A 19,927-nucleotide genomic window follows, 5' to 3' on the forward strand; every position below is an offset into this window, starting at 1 on the left:
TGTGCTAGATCGTAACGTGAGGAATTGAGTCACAAAGATGAATTCCTTCTGCTCAGTGTCCTTGGGCTGGAACATCCTCTAAGCCACTAAAAACCTCTGTTGTTCCTGACCTCAACACTTCTGGTAGTTATAGTCACTGAAGAGTTTGGACATTTGTATAATTTTCCCAGAGTCCATTCTCTGACCGGGTTGCCTCCTCCCTGGGCTCCCACCAAGCTGCTCCGACGTGAACGCGTGCAGGGCACGTGCCGATGGCCGGGGTGGGGCTTTACACCTCTCTTGGCCATAAGCCTGCTCGTTGGCGGGGGAGGGCAGAGGTGACCTGGCAGGGTGCGGACCGTGTCCTGGTGTGGCACCCAGCCCAGCAGACCTACGATCCCAGGCGGAAGAGGCCGTTTGTGTGACCTCCCTCTCTGCGCACGCGGTCACAGCCGTGTGGCCTGCCTTCGCTCTTTCGGGCTTAGGAAGTGCCGGCTGAGGGAGGGCCCCCGGCAGGAGCAGGTGCAGGTGAGCAGCGCCTGCGCTTGTGCAGACAGAAGACGGTGAGCGTGTTCCTCCGGTGGGCATGGCGGTGGAGGAGGGCCTCCTGGCCGCCCGCCCCCGCTGCCCTGCTCCCGTGGTTCCCTGCTCCCTCACCTGTCTTCTCTCCCTGGGGAAGGCCAAGGAACGCTTTATTTGTGTCATCAAAAAAACCAGATGCTTTCAAAGAACCTAGATTTGGGGATATTTTGCATAGCCCCATCAAGCTGGGGGGCCCCGTGTGGAGGTCTGGCAGGCTCTCTCCAGGGGCACCCTTCTCCTCCCTTGCTGCACCCCATCACTGCGGCCTGGCCCTCCACTGAATGTACCGGGCGCCCGTGCATCTCCGGCACTTTGCGTTTGTCCCAGGGTGCATGTCCGCAGGTAACCTGCGTGCCACCCCCCCCCTTGAAGACCTCACTCGTCCTCTAGGTGGAGTTACAGCCTTCTTCCCCCTTCCTCGCTTTGTTTTCTGATACATGATTCTAGGTGTCTCGTTATTTGTGCCCTTTGCCCTGGAAAGTAAGTTCCGTGAGAGAACATTTGCTGTCTCCCTGGCACGTGGGACTCAGTGGTTCTTAGGCGAATTGATCTGAAGTGAATCTGGGAGTTCTCAAGCACTGTCCTCCCTGCTCTCTCGCCTCAGTTCCAGGACTTGGCCGCTCTCTAGGGTTTCTGCCCAAAATGCCTCGCCTGCGGGCAATACACATGTTTCTGTGGTACCTAATCTATGGGCACCCTACCGGCCACATGGGGGACAAGCCGGGCCTCGGCAGTACAAGAAGAACGGGAAAGCAGAACCTGGGCAGGATGAGAGTCGCATCCTCCTCCAGAAGTGACCTAGAGGCCTCCTCTGCCCCACCCAAGGACCACCAAGATGGAACCCCCCTGGAGACTGAAGTGGAGCTCCCCACGGAGGAAGGTGAGGTGTTCCCGAGGCAGGCACGCCATAGCAGCGTCCAAGGGGGAGTCATAGTGCTTCTTCCTCCTCATCCTCTGAACCGGCTGCATCCCCATGGTGCCCTGATCAAAATAAAGTCATAATCCAGACTTCCTGGACCCGTGGGCCTCCTGCCTGACAAGTAGGGTTTTGCCCGAGTTTGTGGTGAGAGGGAGTCAGGACCTGCTGGGGTGATGTCACAGCGCCATCGTGACTGGGGCCCTGCCTATAGCACTGACTTTGATTCTCTCCTAGTATATGTGGATGAAGCCTCATGGAAACGCTACGTCCCTCCCATCCCAGTCCACAAGGACTTTGGCTTCGGCTGGGCTCTTGTCAGTGACATTCTCCTCTGCCTGCCCCTCTCCATCTTTATTCAGATTGTGCAAGTCAGTTACAAGGTACTGATGACTCCCGGGGCTGTTGTGGGGGCTGGTCCCTCAGCTCTAGGCCAGAGAACCTACATTCACCCAGTCAAGGGAAAATACTTCAGACTTGCAGTTGTCTGGATGCATGGATGGATGGATGGAAGGGTGGGTGGGTGGGTGGATGGATGGATGGAAGGAAGGAAGGTGGGAGGGAGGGAGGGAAAGATGGAAGGATAGATAGATTGGATAAATGGGTAGATGGGTGGGTGGAAGGATGGAAGGAAGGAAGGAAAAAGAAGGATGGTGGGATGGATGGATGGATAGATTGGATGGGTGGATGGAAGGAAGAATGGATGGATAGATAGATAGGGAGGGAGGGAGGATAGACTGGATGGATGGATAGAGATGGATAAATGATTGGATGGGTGGATGGTTGCCTGGTGGGTCAAGGGAAATACTTCAAAGACTTGTTCTTATGTTAGATCAGTCAGATAGATTGAAAGACACAAATAATTATAACAATAAAGTATATTTTTAGAAATTTGGTAAATACAGAAAATGGGTTCAGAGAGACCACTGTCCAGAAAGGAGTGGTGCTTGTGTTTCATGATTCTTGCAATAGACCCTGGCCTTGAGGGTGAGCTGATCCTGAAAATGATCTCTTAGGTAGATGACCTTGAGGAGTTTCTGAACGACCCTCTGAAGAAGCACACACTGATCCGCTTTCTGCCCAGGCCCGTCCGGCAGCAGCTTCTGTACAAGAGGTGAGGTCCCTGGAATGGACACAGACTGGCCGAGGGTCCTGGCAGGCTCCCTGAAGTTAGGGCTCTGAATGATCGTTCACCAGGAAGAGGAAAGGGTTCTGCCTTCCAGGTTGCGAAGACCTGAGGTTTTCGTTAATTCAGTGGTCCTGTGAGCCTTGTGGATAAAACATGGGCAAATGAGAGGTGCAGGCGGGTAGATTTTATTACCGAATTCCAAGGTTAAAAGAACCTAAAGTATCGGGATGGGTTTCCCCTTTTGCTGCTTGTACTTTCTAAATCAGTCCCTCATGTAGGATCGCTGCTCCATTGCCCTGGCTCGGTGTTGGGAGGGGGCAGAATCTGGATCTCCACCCAGGGCCGGCCCGAGGCCAGCCCTCCAGGACCCACGAGGTAGAAGGGGGAGCCACGAGCGAGTCACGCCCCTCAGCCCAGGTGCAAACCCTCTGACCACAGCTGGTTGTGTGATTGGAACCCCTACTCCCCTCTGTTTTCCAGACGGTACATTTTTTCTGTGGTAGAGAACCTTCAGAGGCTGTGCCACATGGGGCTGCTGCAGTTTGGCCCCACGGAAAAGTTCCAGGATAAAGATCAGGTGACGTCTCTTACGCCTGAATGAACGGGGTCCTGGTGGCTGAGCAGTTTCCAGACAGCTGACCTGACCGTGGTTCTGAGGTTCATTCTTCGCCCTGTCCGCGTGTCTCTAGGTCTTCATCTTCTTGAAGAAGAACGCGGTCATCGTCGACACCACCATCTGTGACCCACATTACAACCTGGCCCACAGCAGCCGGCCCTTCGAAAGGCGCCTGTACGTCCTGAACTCCATGCAGGATGTGGAGAACTACTGGTTTGATCTGCAGTGCGTCTGTCTCAACACCCCCTTAGGTACCGTCTGTCTTGGCGGGACCCCACCGCTCCACCTGCTTTCTGTGCCATCACCGGGGTTTTGGGCAAGAAGACACTAGAAGTGGCTGCTGGCTTTCAGACTGCTCCCCCTAGACCTAGAGTGTCCTTGGGGCTCCCTTAGAAAGGGGGGCGGTGGGCTCGGAATGGGGGGCTCCCAGACACCTTACACCCATTTCATCCAGGCCACTCTGCTTGGTCCTTATTCAGTCATGCATTCAGGAGGTATTTGCTGAACACCTTGTGTCTGTCAGCTCTTGGGTCTGCCCGTGAGCGAGGACATAGCCGTGTCTGCCTTCACTCCAGATCCCGAGTGGGCCCCGTGCCACGGAGGAAGTGTGCAGGGGCGTGCGTGGAGGGCAGGCAGCTGGGGTGGTCGGGAGCAGCCTTTCTGAAGCGGGGGCACTGAGCGGAGCCAGCCAAGCCCAGAGCTGGGCGAGAGCCCCACAGGCATGGGCATGGCCAGTGTTAAAGAAACAGAAGGGGCTGGTGGGGGAGGGCAGCTGCCAGTGGAGAAGCAGTGGGGGGGTCGTCCGAGTGCTGGGGGCTTGCAGGACTTGGTACAGGCCGTATCCGGAGATCAGGGAAAAGTGCGCCCTGCCTGCTGGGTGGGGAACGGACTGAGGGGCCAAGAGCAGAAGCAGGGCTGTGACGCTTGTCTAAGACAGAGCTGTCCGCTGGTGACCGTGAAGGAGGGGGGCAGCCTGGGAGGTATTTTGTGGGGTGTTTTTGTTTTTGTTTGTTGGGAGGTTTTGGTGGGGGGCGGCGGGGGAGATATTTTGGTGGAAGACCTGAGCAGATTTGGCCAGCAGGTCGGTTGAGCTGGGTTCGGGGATAAGGCCTTCGCTTGCATCTTCTTCCTGTCCCTGGAATGTCCCCTGACCTGTGTCCGCCTGGCAGTGGCCACGCCTGTGCCAAGCATCGCCTCTTCAAGGAAGCCTTTCCAGCACCTTTATACTGTTTTCTGATTTCCTTCTGGGGATTCCTCAGGCCCAGGAAATTTGGCTTCCATCCCCTGGTGTCTTAAAGTACCTGGTACACAGTCGGCATCCCATAAATGTTGATTGACTAGATGGAGGGTTTATGGAGGCCATAGATCAGCGCTCTGTCCTCTAAGCCAGATTCCACCTGGTGTCTTCTTGCCACTTGGAGGAGGAAGGGATGTCACGTCCAGTCCACACCTGGGAAGGAGCCCTGGTCCCTTCCTCCTGTCACAGAGCCAGAAGATCAGTAGTACACTTTGCTTTTTGCAAAGCAGGAGTCCCACGTTTATTTGGTAGAATTGTTTAGTGCCGGCAGGGTAATGAGCTCCTATATTTAGAACCTTTAATGTAATGGGTCCAGAGAGGACCCATTTAGAACTGTGTGTTTCATGGAGTTCTCTGGCATTCAGTGAGCTAGGCTTTTACCATTTCAGATTTTTAGAGTGCCCTAATTCCCCTGCATTTTATACCCAGATGAAAATTTGTGAACCAGTATGTTATCTGCACCAGAGTTGTTGAGGCTTGACAATTGGTGAGTTTCCATCCCTTTTAGTGTTCATGAGCGGACAGTGGGGAGGCTTAGAGTCCATTAATCAGGCATCGATTGTCCCTTTGTTCACCGAACATTCGAGGAGGTTCTGGCCCGAGGACTGAGGGAAAAGCACCATATAATAGGACGTGAGCATCCTTTAGAGCAGGGGTGTGCTGAGCACGGGTGTACCGGAAGCACCTGGGGAGCGTGCTGAAATGAGGATTCCTGGGCCCTGTCCAGAGCTTTGGATTCAGCAGGCGTGGGGATGACCTACATCTGCATTTTGAACACACAGCATGGCCTTAAGTCCTCCTAGGTTCAACTGGCCATTCAAATGCATGACCTTGGGCCTCCCTGAAGCCCTCTCTGAGTTTTGCCTCTCCATTTCTGAGCTGGGAACAGCAGCACCACCACCTTATGGGCTGAAGCCAAGCTGGAACGCAGTGTCTTACATAAACGCCTGCTGAGAGGTGTGGAGCATGGGCTCTCGCCACTGCCCCTTGGCCCCCACCCAGACCCAGGTCTGCCATCGAGTGTGTTAGAAGACTGTCGTTGGTACCCTGCAAATCACCATAACCTTCCTTTGCCTGACTCAAGCAACAATTTAGTGTAGTAGTTTATATTTTCTTGGAAGAAACGCGGTTTTCTTTATTGTGGATTAACAGCACGTGATTGCTCAGCTATGTTAATGCACATCTTGGGCATGCAGGAAACATCTGGCTGCCTCCCGCTGCCCACTGGGCCCAGGGAAGCTGACGTCGCCCTGAGCTGTCTGTCCAGATCCCTGCTGATCCCGACCCCTCAGCCACTGCTCCCTCTGGGCTAGCGCCCGGGAGCTCCACATGCTTCCCCCGAGGAGGGAAGCCTGGGACCCCTCTGCTCCCGATTCCCACCCCCGTTGGGTTCTTCTGTTGCCGGCTTGCCTTCCCTGCTTAGCGGAGGTCAGCCAGGGTACAAATCCTTCACTCGGTTCACCCACCAGTGTTGAACGCTCTGACATCGATGATGAGGCATTTGTACGAAGAGGTTCTCGCAGTCTCAGAGCCCCTGCGCGGGTCGGGAGCAGACGCGGGAAGGGAATCTCTCTCTCGCCCCAGCCGTGCGCCCTGGCCGCCCCGAGCTACGGGAGCACACCATCCTCAGGGAAGCTCGTGTTTCGTTCCCTAGGTGTGGTGCGCTACCCGCGGGTCAGGAGGAGCAGCGCCCAGGATCAGGGCCTCGAGGAGGAGGGCAGTCTGCAGAAGGAGCAGGAGAGCGCCATCGACAAGCACAACCTGGAGCGCAAGTGCGCCATGATGGAGTACAACATGTGCGTCCCCGCCCCACACACACCGGCCCCCCGTGTCCGGCCCCGCATGTAGGGCCGGGAGCGCCCCAGGCTCTGGGTGGCCGTGGGCTATATTGTTCAAAAAAAAAAATCGGTTGCCAAAATTTAAAAATTGGGAATTTTACATAAATATCCGGGGTATTTGACAAGTGCTTTGCTTCTGTCAGGTATTACCAAAAAAGGTAAAAGTTAGAAAAAAGACCCTCAGCCATGGCACAGGCTCTCTCTTCAGTTCCCAAGAGGGGCTCTCTGTCTGTTTACTTCCCGCCTCTCAGGGGCAGCCGTGAGGTTGTGGATGAAGGCTCGATCCCCGGGGATGGGCTGGGAGCCGCTGGGCTCGATTCCAGTTTCTACGGGCACCTAAAGCGCAACTGGATCTGGACCAGCTACATCATCAGCAAGGCCAAGAAGGTGGGCTTCTGGGGGGCAGGCCCCCCCCCACCCCTGGCCGGGAGCTGCCTGAGCTACCCATCCCCCTTGCCCCCGTTTCTGAACTGGTAAAACAAAGTTGACCAGAGGCTCGAGTATTTATTTCCGTATATATGGTAGGTATATCAGTCTGGCCTAGCCTATGTTTTTTCAGTGGGTTCTAACCGATTCTGTGATGTGGACAGTTATTCCTTCTTAAAGAAGGAACAGGGGCGCCTGGGTGGCTCAGTTGGTTAAACGACTGCCTTCAGCCCAGGTCATGATCCTGGAGTCCCGGGATCAAGTCCTGGGTCGGGCTCCCTGCTCAGCAGGGAGTCTGCTTCTCCCTCTGACCCTCCCCCCTCTCTGTGCTCCCCCTCTTATGTGCGCTCTCTCTCTCATTCTCTCTCTTTCAAATAAATAAAGTCTTTGAAAAAAAAGAAAGAAGGAACAGAAAGTCTGTGAGACAGAGGTCAGACATGAGGAAGTGCACAGAAGCAGCCCAGCCCCTAGAGCAGCCCAGCCCCTAGAGCAGCCCACCTGCCCCCGGCCTCTCGGCAGAAACCTGAACACCTCTGTGCATTTGATGCTCTGGGCCCCTGGGGGTTCAGGGAAGCCCCCGCTTGATTCCAGTGATGCACTTGCCTTTTAGGAGAACACTGCTTCTGAAAACGGGCTCATGGTGAGGCTCCAGACGTTTCTATCCAAGCGCCCATTGCCACTCGGTGCCGGAGGTACGTGTGCGGGGAGTTCACCCCGGAAACAGACGTGGGGCCAGCTCAGGCCACGTGGCTACGGCACATTCCATTCGTCTTCTGGCCCTCACGGGGCACATCCTGAGATGCTCACCTCCTGTGCTTATTTCTAGGCAGTGGCAGGTTGAATATCTGGGGGGAAGCCAGAGTGGGAGCTGAACTGTGCGCTGACCGGGAAGAGCAGTTCGAGATTGACCGAGAGCCCATGCTGGACAGGAACCGGAGAGTGAGGGGTGGAAGGAGCCAGAAGCGGAAACGGCTGAAGAGAGACCCTGGAAAGAAGATCAAGAGAAAGAAAAAAGGTTTCATGATGATTGCTTGTATCTGTGGGCCTTGTCTTTGTACATTCCGGCCCAGAGAGAGGCAGTCGTGTCTCTGCGGCTGGGGTGAGCTTTGCCCTCAGACTCGGGGTTCTGTTTGCCCACCGTCTGGGGGGCTAACTGCGTGGTTGCCGATTTATTCCCCACGTCGAGCTGGCAGACAGATCCGCAGGCTCCTGATGTGTTTTCCCTGTCTTTGTGTTGTAGAGCACCTTCTCAGTAAGCTCCCTTGCTTCAATTTTCTAACTTCATCTCAACTGAGAAGACTGAAAAGTCTTTAGCAGAAATCCTCATCACAGCCCAAATCCTATTATTCTTTTGGTTTGGCTTTTAATATCTGCATCATGTTAATCAGGCCAAAGTCCAAAGTCCTGTTGTGTTTGTAAATTAGAGGAAAGGTGGGAGTCGGTCAGGCCTGCAGAATCTCTGCCAATCTCAGGAACCCCTGGGGCGTGTTTTGGAATCTTGGACAGTGAGGAGACCGGTGTGCTTCTTCGACCACCTTTACATCCTCGAAGTGGTCTGTGTGTTGTAACAACGATCTGATAGCTATAGCGCTTTCAGACAAGAACAGAATGTTTAAACGGGAACCTGTTTTCAGTGGTTTCTTTGGCTGGCGTTCATAACAAGTCGCCTTGTGTCCGTTGGAAAGGCCCCCTTAGCGCAGCCTATCCAGATATGCGTGAGATCAGTTTGGCTCACAAAGACCTGAATTCATCACAAGGCAAAATACGGTGGTGGTGTCCCTTGGAATCCCAAATGTTCTCGCCCTACTTTTCTTCTGCCTTAATTTGGAAAAACTTCCTAAACAAACAGTCTCTTGGAATTGGCAGTAGCATATGGTGTTTACCTTGTGAAACTGCCATGGGGAGGAGATGTTGAAAATAACCTAGTGGGTAAGAGCTTATGGTTCAGATCCTGGCTCCTGACTAGGCTGTGTGACTTGGGGCAAATCGCTGTATCTCACCATGTTTCAGGTTCCTCAACTACAAAATGGGGTTATAACTGCCTCCTTTTAGGGCTGGTGCAAAGGAGAATTTTTTTTTTTTTAAAGATTCTATTCATTTTAGAGAGCGAGCAAGAGAGCACATTCGAGGAGGGGAGAGGGGCAGAGGGAGAGGAAAGGGAGAGAATCCCAAGCAGAGTCCACGCCAAACTTCGAGCCCAGGGAGGGGCTTGATCCCACAACCCTGAGATCATGACCTGAGCCAAAACCAAGAGTCAGATGCTCAGCCGACTGGGCCACCCAGGCGCCCTGCAAAGTAGTAGTTTAATTATGCATTGTTATACATAAAAAGCTTAAACCGGTGCTTGGCACACAGTCAGTATTCCCATAACGTTGGCAACCGCACTGGGTGTTTTATACCCAGTCTGGCTCAGTCCTCAAGGCAGCTGTGTAGGATGCACCTTGTCCCCACGGTGCCCCAGAGTTCACACAACATCTCTGAGGTCACCACACAGGAGCATGGTGGGGGCCCTACCTAGCACCACAGTGGGAAGAATGGGAGATTGGCAGATAACAGGAGGCTGCATTCAGGCCGCCCAGCCTGTCACCATGAAATCTGACCAAAGAGAAATGATAAGAGGGCTAAAAAGAAAGAAAAAAAAAACTATCTATATATATATAGATATAGATAAATGTATCTGTCTATATATATATATGTATCGAGGCCTGAGTCTTTTGTGGTGAGTTTATCTGGCTTCCGACACAGCGTGATTCTGATAACCCTTACCCTTGGTCAGATCTCACTAGTTGAGTAGGGACCCTTCCCTCTCCAGAGTGTCAGCTCCAAACCAGTTGTTAGAGGCTCCCTCTCTTCTCCCCCTGATATTCTCAGAAGAGTCCCCCCAAGAGAAAAGCAGGAGCCTGCGTTACCACGATGAGGCCGACCAGAGCGCCCTGCAGAGGATGACCCGGCTGCGTGTCACCTGGTCCATGCAGGAGGACGGGTTGCTCATGCTCTGCCGGATTGCCAGCAATGTCCTCAACACCAAGGTATTCAGCCCCCCGGGCCCTGCTCCTTCCCGGCCTACAGCCTGTGGCGTGGCTTCCCCTCCTGTGGGGAGCCCTTTCCCCGTGTGGCCCCTGGGGCACTCCTCTCGTCTGTTTTGCTTGGCCACCAGGAAGAACATTGCCCAGAATTCTACAAATGAATGCTCCCATTTCTGCACATTTCTTTCCAGTCTTGGGGTAACACACACAAATCTTTGCCTACCTGCAGGCTAGGCGGCCCAGGGTTGTTCTTTCCCTCTTCACCAGGGGTCTGACACTTTCTGCTCCCCTTTTTGCACCCTCATCTGCCTGGAAAACTCCCCTCTCTATCGCTCCTAACCGCTTATCATTTCTGGAAAGGCTTCAGTGACCCTGCCAATTGGAAGTAATGACCGTGTTCTTGCTGTGCCCCTTGGACATAGACTTTCCATGCTGCTTTTGCTGCTGGTCCTTCTTGGCCCATTGGCGTGGCTGCGCCTCACGAGGCAGGGAGACTCTCGTTTGTTTCCGTAGCTACAGCCCCCAGCATGGTGCCTGCTGCACGGTGCTTGCTCAGCCGCTGGGTACTGAGTCAGTGTGGAATGGTGATGGCGGCCTCGGCCTGGCTCCACGCCTTCCGTGCCACCATCCCCCACACTCACGTGTCCTCCTGGGCCGTGTCCCTGAACCCCGGCAGCTGGGGAGGAACTCGCTTCCCGGGTAGCAGATTCTTCCTCTTTCCTCTGATGTCACCACCTCCAAGAAGGTCCCGAGGCCCGAGCTGGAGTTCAGCTCCTCACCCTGTTCCCCACAGCAGCCTCACTGACTCCTACGCTGTCTGTTCCCGCCACTTTGTGCTGTTGGGATCTTCTGAGTTTGCAGCAAGGCATAGGGAGCATCGAGGTAGGCAAATGTCCAATCGAACTGGTTCACCAAAGCCACCGGAGAATGGGCTCTGCCACCTTCTAGTGCAGGGCCCCTTCTAGGTTGTAATGCCGCCGGGTAGCGTGGGAATGGCAGCTCCCTCCGAGCCCGGTTTGTGTACCCTGTCCTCAGGCACGCCGGCCGAGAGGTGCAGCCCTGGGTGCCCTCTGCCTGCAGGCTCATTGGATTCCTTTTCTTGACCACTTTTCCCAGATGTTCTTTAACACCCCCCCCCCATTCCCTCCTAAATACCAGCCCAATCCCTTCTCCCAGAAACAAGCTGGAGGTGACGTGTCGCTGTCCCTAATATCTGTCCTTTGCCTCTGCAATGGCTTTCCATCGCAACACTGACAGGAGGGAGGTGCCTCCCGCCACCCACCCTCCATGCAGCTGGAGGGGCCAGCAGAGCCTCCACTCCCCTGCTTGAATTGACACCAGATTCTTGGGCCTCCTCATTCTGGGGGCTGTCGGAAAATAACCTTGTCGGCAAGCCCCCTTCCCTGTCTGGGCTCTGCCTTCCTGCATGTTTTGGCTGAGACGTTCTCCTGAGTCTCTGATGAAACTCCTTCAGTGCTTCTGTTTCTGCTGATGTGCAGAATGTTTCTGAGCACACATAACATGAATTTAAACCTTTAGAACCGTCTAAATACAGTGATATACTCCTAACGCTCCCTAACATATTGCTCCTCCAGACAGTATTACCCGACACCCTCTGAGCACCTGTTACTTGCCAGAAGACACTCTCTCCCAATGAACATTGAGGACTTGGGCTTATTCTTCGCCCAACACCTCACTGGTGCCAGGCACGTAGTCGGTGCTCCGTAAATCTCATAGTTTGGGGTATCTGCTGCAGAAGGAGGCGCCACAGAACATACCCTCCCCCCTCCTTTACGTTAAGAACCTGGAACGTGGGCTCTGAGGATACTGACGTTCCATCTCGGCTTGTGTTCGCTCCAGGTGAAGGGCCCCTTCGTCCCCTGGCAGGTTGTGCGGGACATTTTGCACGCTACCTTTGAAGAGTCTCTGGATAAAACATCTCACTCAGTTGGACGAAGAGCTCGCTACATAGTCAAAAACCCACAAGCCTATCTGAACTATAAGTAAGCCTCGTTTGAACTTTCATAACTTCAGGCCAAGGTTGCTCCCATGCTTCTAGTTTGTTACTCTTCTCTCATCCCGTTTGCTTAAGAGTTGTCCACTGGCTCACCAACAGCCTGTCCCAGTGTTGGGGTCCGTGATTTTTCAAGGGCCGGGCCTGCTTCCGGGCCCTTCCACACATCCAGTATCATGTGGACTTTAGGCCAGCCTTGGGAAGTAGGTGCTGTTGTGCTTTGCTACCCAGGAAGAAACGGGCCGTCTAGGCTAGGTGGCTTACTGAATATATTCCCTCTGCGCCCACCTCTTTCTCACCCGGCCAGGGCACAGTACCATCGCCTGCCCTGTCAGCCTCCTTGACAACCCCCTCCACAGGCACGGGCTTGAGTGGAGAGGGCCAGAGAGCATCCGAGTGGGGTGCGGAGGGGCCCAGGTGTTGCCGCCAGCATGAGAGGGGGGCCAGGAGGGGACACATGGCGGGGTTGGGAAGGACTGCTTCCACCAACCAGTTGTTCATGCCATGGGTGGTCAGTAGGAGAGCTTGGCTCTGGCTGGATTCTGAGCCTTGGGCCACCTGCCATCAGCCAGGCTGTGGAGAAGAGCCCAGCCCTGGATTGTGGAGAAAACTCCAGCCGGGGTTTCTCAGCCTCAGTACTATTGACATTTGGGGTCAGATAATTCTTTGCGACGGGGCTGTCCTGTGCGTTGTAGGCTGTTTAGCGCTGGATGCCAGTAGCGTCCCCACCCCCAGCCATGGCAGTCAGACATGTCTCCAGATGTCTGCAGGGGCCAGTGGGTTAGACATAGCGAGGGGCCTTCCTGCGGGGAGCCACAGGCCCCTGTGCATAGAATCTTAGACTTCTCTCTCGCAAAGGGCTCTGGTCACCTGCCCCAAACTCCCGTTCTTTCAGAGTGGAAACGGGCCCAGAGAGAGGATGCCGGTTGGCCAGGGTGACAGGGCATTGGCAGTGGAGTGAGTTCTGGGACTTGGGCTTCCTGGCCCCTGCCTGAGGCTCTTGCTCGTGTCCTGCAGCCGCAGCCGGGGGACGGGAACACGAGGGGGCTATGGCCTGGAGCTGCCGGACCTAGCACACGGCATATAGCCACTTGGAGGCCGCTCCCTCACCTGTGAGCAGGGCGAATCTACCAACCGTAGCCACCCTGGCCCACGCGCCCCAGCCCTTGGCAGACATGTGACCTCGGGGGCCCCTACGCCTCACCGAGCTCTCGAATGGAATGATGGTCTCTACCTTGCAAGCTCTTTATGAAAGTGCAAGTGCCCGGCTGCTGGGAGCCCTGCAAACACCTGTTGCCTTTCCCTCTGTTTCTTTTTGAGCAAGTCAGGCTCTCTTTCCGTCACGGAGAGACAAAGATGTCTGCAGTGGACAGTTAGTGCTTTTGACTAATAGCGAACACCAGGGCCTAGAGGATAGTGTAAAATTTACAGTACACTTGCACATAGCGCATCTCGTTTGGTCCTGGCAAGATGCCTGTGAGGGCAGGCAGGTGGGAGTCGCTGTTCTCAGGTTACGTGTGGCGGATGGAAGCTCAGAGAAGCCAAAGGAGTGAAGCCTGAGCAACAGCAGGCCTGACTTGAATCAGGGTTGGTTGACCCCAAATCCTTCCTTGTTAAGAGCTGTAGTCACCCAGCAGATGTATAAGTAAATCATACCTTGTAGTTAGCCAAGGCCAGATGTGTTAGAACAGGAGCCTTTCCCGATGGTTCTGAACACAGACATTATTACAATGCCAGACTTCACGTTTGTCCTCTCTTCCTGCAGGGTTTGCCTCGCTGAGGTGTACCAGGACAAGGCACTTGTTGGAGATTTCATGAATCGAAAATGTGATTACGAAGACCCAAAGGTAGGCCCTGTGTGGTCATTGGGCTCGGCCTGCCCTGAAGGCAGGGGGGTGTAGGTTCCTGTCTGGTCCTCCGGGTCCCACAGCGCCTCTGCTGGCTTTGCAAATACGGACGTTGTTCCTGAGCATCTGGGAGATCAGCTCGTCAGTTCTGGGAGGTCGCTGCTCTGGGAGTTTGTTGTGAGATTTTCCTTGATGTGTCAGCAAAACCTCCCTTTGGGGCGAGAAAGGGCTTAACGTCTCGTTCTCCCACGTTGAAAGGTTTGTGCCAATGAGTTTAAAGAATTTGTGGAGAAGCTCAAAGAGAAGTTCAGTTCGGCTCTAAAGAATCCTAACCTTGAAATCCCAGACACGCTCCAGGAGCTGTTTGCCAGGTGAGGTTCTTCGGGGAAGTTTCTGTGTGATCCTTGTGGGGCAAGAGGAAACATCATGCCTGGCCACAGGCCTCTCCCTTGGTCAGCACTTCCATGGCCTCGCAGCTAACCCTGCTGTGTCCTTGACTCAACCACCTCGCCTCCTCTCATGGGCAACTTGAAAACGGGAGATCCCTGCCATCCGTAGCACCCCACCGGGTGTCCCCGTTCCTTCTGCCGTGGAGGCCCTGCTGCTGACCTAATCCAGGCCTCTGCAAGTGGTTAGTATGCTTTTGCCAAGATTGCTCGTTTGACATATGTGGAAACCAAGCTAGAAGTAGCTCACCCAAGGCCACGGTGCTTGTGAGCCACAGGGCCAGGATCTGAACTTCCACATTGGGTCTGACTCCAACGTCCCAGCCCTTTCCAGCTCAACCAGTGGGCACCTGCAGAGAACATACTTGGCTTTGAGCATAGAACCCGTGAAATGTTAGAATCTAGAGTTCTGTAAACCAGGCCTGTTTCCACTGCTTAATCCAAATGTGAGTTCCTTCTTAACCACCCTCATTGAGACGGTCCCTCTGGCCACTGGATTTTTTCTGAATCTCTTCCTATAGAGGTGACAGTCATCGATCCTTTCCTATTTGGGAACCGTATGATACGGTTGTAGCTAGCTCCCTGAACGTCATTTGGAGATCTCGTTCTTTGATTCAACCAACAAGTAATTCACGTTGTGCCCGCGTATGCCAGGCCTAGGGAGCGATTTGTAGTCCTTTGCGGAGTTGACACCTGTTACTGTGTTTTGTGTTTCTTTTTGCAGCAAACTGTTCGCCAGAACTCCCAAATGGCACGGTTTATATTCAATTTTAAAAGTGCCTCAAATGACCCATTTACCTATTTGTAATTTATAACCCCACCTATTTTCAGTAAATATATGGGGGGCAACTTTTAGTTATAGAAAAATACAGTTAAGGGGCGCCTGGGTGGCTCGGTCGTTAAGCGTCTGCCTTCGGCTCAGGTCATGGTCCCAGGGTCCTGGGATCGAGCCCCGCATCAGGCTCCCTGCTCTGTGGGAAGCCTGCTTCTCCCTCTCTCACTCCCCCTGCTTGTGTTCCCTCTCTCGCTGTGTCTCTCTCTGTCAAATAAATAAATAAAATCTTTTAAAAAAGAAAAAGAAGAATACAGTTAAAGATGATTTTAAAGGAGAGTTCATGAACCATTTGGAGAAAAGAAGTCTCATCCAGTTGTAACAGTTTTAACACTAAATTTGATCTTGAGCATCCTGGCAGGCCAGGCAAAAAAGGAAATGGATCCAACAACTTTGAAAATAGTCCAATTTCTGAAAAGGTACTCCTTCTTATTACTAAATTTCAAGAATTTACTGTTGCCAGGATGAATTTTGACTTTAGGATCATAGAAACCAAAGAAAAGTCTTACAGAGAAACAGCCATGTTTCTTAAAAAGTGAGTTTTGCGATTTCTTATATTTCTTTGCCTGGCTGTGTAGTGTGAAGGCTAGCGCATTGGACTTCTCTTCTTGTATTTATTTGCTTGGTAGGAACACAAGGAAGCAGCATTACTTGAAGCTCAAAAACACAGATGGGGAAATAACCTGCTACCTAATACAACTACTCTCTTTTTTGGGTATTTTGTTCCAGGCGTCTTTCTTATGCTTGTTTGTAATCATAACGGGCCCATGATTTTAGATCCCTTTCCCTTAACAATTAACAGTGGCTTTCTGCCATTAAACACTTTCCTGTGTTGTTTGATAATTGTCAGTGAAATGAACATTCCTCATTTCCTCAACCCTCATTTTAACAACACGCTCATTTGGGGAGCAGAACGTAGTATGTTCTCATTGTAACTGACACGTACGTGTTTGAATTTTAATTAATGAGTTTTATATTTCCTCCAACAATTCAGCCAGTAAATGGCATGTTGAGTAAGCCTCCGCTCGGTTGGTGAAGGTCAGCCGTGTTCCACTGACACACTCATGTCTCGTTCCTTATGCAGATACCGAGTTTTGGCGATTGGAGATGAAAAGGATCCAACGAGGAAAGAGGATGAACTGAATAAGTAAGCACCGATTGACCAAGTGCCTTTCCCTCAGCCGCTCGATTGGGCTGCCGGTGGCCCAACCGGGGACACCCAGGGTCATATCTAGCCTGCCCCCCGTCTTTGAAAATAAAGTTGTGTTAGAACATAGCCACGCCTGGCCCATGTGCTGTCTGCCGCTTCTATCCTGTAGCATCAGGGTTGAGTGGCTACGACAGAGACCCCGAAATCTTTATTACCCAGCCCTTTCCGGGAGAAACCTGCTGACCCTAGCCTCATGAATCAGTGGCCTAGCCTCAAGGCGGGTTGAGGAAGGGATTTGAATTCCAGGCCCATGAGCTTTCCACACAAAGCTCTGGTTAGAAAACCTGTTTTTTTTCCATGTTGGAAAACAATATTCAGTTTGATTTTAGCTCTGTATTTCAGTGAGAAGCTTCTTTGGAGGAAAAAGTTGTTTAAGATTAGAGGAAAATATAAGAAATTGGAAGTTGTTTAAGATTAGAGCACATGGCTGGGTCAGTCAGTAGAGCATCAACTCTTGATCTGATAGGTAGGTAGGTAGGTAGATAGATAGGGCATGCAATTTTTGATTTCTTAGATAGGCTGAAAAAATCTCAGCGCTAACTGCATTTGTCAGTTGTCACGTAAACCCGTTTCCAGGGTACGGCACCCCTTACCCCACTAAGTGGAAACGTTTCTCCCTGTAAAAATTGACCAGTTAGTAAGGCTTAAAAACCACCACTTGTTTTGTTTTGGTTTATGAATAGTTTTGGCGTTTGGGTCACTTTTGTGGGATCACTTTTTCTGAATAAAAACTGCGCGCACCCAGACTGAGCGGTGCCCACGGCCCACAGCCTCATGTGCTGGGCCCTCCTGCCCACTGTCTTTCAGCATGGATGACATCCACTTCCTGGTGGTCCAAAATCTGGTCCAGAGCACGCTGGCCCTCTCGGACAGCCAGATGGAGTCCTGCCGGTCATTTCAGGTGGGTGGCAGGGACCTGGCGACAGCTTCGCGGCCGCGCTGTGGGGCTCAGGCCGTCAGGGGTGGGAGCTGAGTGAGGCCCTCGCTCATTCTCTTCTCAGCTGTGCAGTCTCGGGGGGGCCCCGATGTCCCCTGGGACTCCTGTGCCCCCTTCTTTCATCTTCCAAGCGTGGGGACAGGATCCAGTGACTTCCAAAATCCCTCCCGGGCTGAGGTTTTGAGTCGAATGTTAATGCAGAAAATGAGGGTGAAGAGGAGGCGAGCCACGACAGAGAGCTGAGGGAGCGACTGACCCGTGCAGCTTCTCTTCTCCAAGCAGAATTCAGAAATGGCGAGCTGGCCAGAGGCCCCCGAGCGGGAAAGCGGCCTTTCTGTGGGCTTCTCTCTCTCCTGGGAACGTAATGCTGCTCTGTCCTGGCTGAGTGAGGTGGGGAGGGAAGAAGGCGGTTCTCAGTGGACCCCGTCCTGAGCCTGGGGAGGTGCTGGGCTTAGCACTCGTTTGTGAACACGGAGACTTGCGTTTCAGGGGCGTGAAGAAGCAAGTGCCCGAGATCTCACAACACTCTCTGTCAGACCTGAGGCTGTGGCTCCAGGGCCCCAGCAGGGAGGTGCGGAGGAGGGCCTGTGCTGCCCCCCTCACCGGAGCCGTGCCTCCCTTGTTCTTAATGACCACAGTGGTCGGCACGTGGGCCCCGGGCCCCCCCACCCCCAGAGGCCTGACAGGAATGCTGCTGGCCCCCAGGACTCTGACGCAGGGTGTAGACAGTGGGGTGCAGACCCAGCTGGGGCACTGCCCACATTCTCCAGGTGGTGCTTGTTACTTTGGCTGCAAGGGAGGTGAGGAAGATGGGGGGAAATGGAGTGATTGAGGGAAAACCCGTGGCCAGGTGTGACCACAGTCCTTGGACAGCAATGGCCAGGCCCTCGCAGATCCAAGACTGAGTGTTCATGTCTCTTCTTTGAATTCGTCACCATGAGGTGCAGTTGCTTGTCCCGCAGGCATCTGGGACAGTCTAGCGGGAGGGTCCCCAGTCATCCCGTTCTTGCTGTCCTTGGTGCCACAGAGCCCTTGAACCCTGCTTACTCACATGAAGTGTGTGTGTTTCCAAGTGGGAGGCTGGTTGTGGGGCGTTGCCCCCTCCTCTGTGCCGAAAGCCTCATGTGAACCAGAACATGCCAGAGAACAAGACTGGAATAGGGTGGGGTGGGGCAGAAGTCCCACAGAGACAGCCCCCAGTCTGGCCCCTGGCTCTGTCTTATTGGACCCGAGCTTGTTTAAAAAGAAAAAAAAAATGGTTTAAATTTACTACTGACATTGCCCATAAAAATCCCAATTTCCGACTTCACCTATGGCTATGGGGGAACCTCTTGGCTGTGCTGCCCAGAAGGGATTCGAGCAGGACAGGACCTCGGGAGTTAGTCCAACTGCCCATCCCATGAGAAAGCCCAGCCCCAAAGTTAATGGCAAAAGCCAGGTCCCTGCGTCCCAGCCGGGGCCTGTCCCCTGCATCATGCTGCTGCTTGTCATTCCTCTGGTTCCGTTTCCAGGTGGTGTCCAGGCTCTCTTCCCTCTCCTTGACCCCCAGGGGCGTGGGAAATTGTGTGAGAGCACCTGGGCCACCACAGGAGGCAGGGCGCTTCTTTCGTGACCCTCGCACCTGGCACCGAGTACTGGAAGGCCGGCAGGGACAAGGCCAGGGGCCATGTGTAGGATCCCACTCGGCTCCCTGCAGCCCCAGGTTTCTGGGAGGCGCAGTGCAGGGCAGTGGGTGGAAGTCTGGTGGGCTGGGCCACACTCCCTCCCTCCCTATACGTGCTCTTGCGCCACCCCAGCAGCTGTTGGGGGGATATGCCCCCCCTTGTCGTCGTCTTCCTACGGAGAAGAGCTGAGGACACCAGGCTTTCCAGGACAAGCTGCATCCCAGCTTGCACTCGCCCAGTGGGCAGGAACCGTGGTTTCCTGGCCACTCTCCAGCCCCTTGCCCTCTTCCCTGTGCGGTGCTCCCCCCCTCGAGCCTGTGCTCCACGGCTGACGTGGAAGCTCTGTCTAGAGAAATCGAGGGTGGTGTGCGGGCCTCAAGACTGACCAGGCCCAGTGTGTGCGCAGACCCCTCTCCGGTTCCAGAACACCCCGTGCTGCTCCAGCACCCCATCTGACCACCACTTTGGCTCCTGATCCCCTGTCCTCCTGCAGTGGTGAGGTCGCTGGGCTCGAGGACAAGGCCTTGTTCTGTTCTTGGTCCCAGGCCTGCCCAGCGGTGTGGCCTCAGAGGATCCCTTGAAGTCCACGAGCCTCCATCTTCTCTGCCTCTTGTGGATCCGGGGCCAACGTAGCAGAGAACCTCCCAAGCCTAAAATTCTCAGGCCATGACACGTTTGCCTGGCCAGTGCTTTTGAGGAGACGGGTCTGGCAGGGACTTTCCTGTGGTCTGGCATATGCCGGACACTCGCCTTGGGTCGGCTGGGTGAGCCAGTGCTTTTCAGGAACGGGAGTCACTGGGACTCTCCTGGCCCTGCCGGCCCTGGAGCTGCTCTTCCTCTGGGCCGGTCCGAATCTGAGCCACGGAGCCGGGATGGCGTGGCCGGCAGGAGCCACATTTGCCCCGTGCTGGGCACCCGGTGCCAGGCGCTGCCGTGGCAGCAGCAGCCACTGAATCTGTGCTTCTGTGGGACTTCTTTCTGGTGGAGGAGAGAGAGAACGAGTAAGCGAATGAGGACATTTCAGGTGGAGAGCGTTGCTACGGAGAAAATAAAACAGGTTCCTATAATACAGGTGGCTGCAGAGGAGCAAGAAGGAGAAGGCTTTGCTTCTTGAGGGGACATATTTGAGCTGAAAGCTGGGTGTTGAGGAGTCAGCCTTGCAAAAATT

General features: G+C 53.9%; 1 protein-coding gene across 1 annotated transcript in view; it reads left to right on the forward strand.

Annotated features, from left to right (window-relative positions):
- Window positions 1-19,927, forward strand: part of GTF3C1 (general transcription factor IIIC subunit 1) — a 70,549-nt gene that overhangs the window by 41,456 nt on the left and 9,166 nt on the right. The window contains exons 15-29 of the mRNA XM_034989015.1: window positions 1,166-1,441; window positions 1,715-1,860; window positions 2,494-2,591; window positions 3,087-3,183; window positions 3,296-3,473; window positions 6,174-6,315; window positions 6,609-6,744; window positions 7,394-7,475; window positions 7,610-7,798; window positions 9,655-9,812; window positions 11,670-11,812; window positions 13,589-13,670; window positions 13,929-14,041; window positions 16,033-16,095; window positions 16,966-17,059. Of these exons, the coding sequence (XP_034844906.1) occupies window positions 1,166-1,441; window positions 1,715-1,860; window positions 2,494-2,591; window positions 3,087-3,183; window positions 3,296-3,473; window positions 6,174-6,315; window positions 6,609-6,744; window positions 7,394-7,475; window positions 7,610-7,798; window positions 9,655-9,812; window positions 11,670-11,812; window positions 13,589-13,670; window positions 13,929-14,041; window positions 16,033-16,095; window positions 16,966-17,059 (1,997 nt within the window). The remainder of the gene's footprint in view (window positions 1-1,165; window positions 1,442-1,714; window positions 1,861-2,493; window positions 2,592-3,086; window positions 3,184-3,295; window positions 3,474-6,173; window positions 6,316-6,608; window positions 6,745-7,393; window positions 7,476-7,609; window positions 7,799-9,654; window positions 9,813-11,669; window positions 11,813-13,588; window positions 13,671-13,928; window positions 14,042-16,032; window positions 16,096-16,965; window positions 17,060-19,927) is intronic.

Source organism: Mirounga leonina, unplaced genomic scaffold (assembly GCF_011800145.1).
Source record: "Mirounga leonina isolate KUSES-001 unplaced genomic scaffold, KU_Mleo_1.0 Mir_454, whole genome shotgun sequence".
Classification (NCBI taxonomy): Eukaryota; Metazoa; Chordata; class Mammalia; order Carnivora; family Phocidae; genus Mirounga; species Mirounga leonina.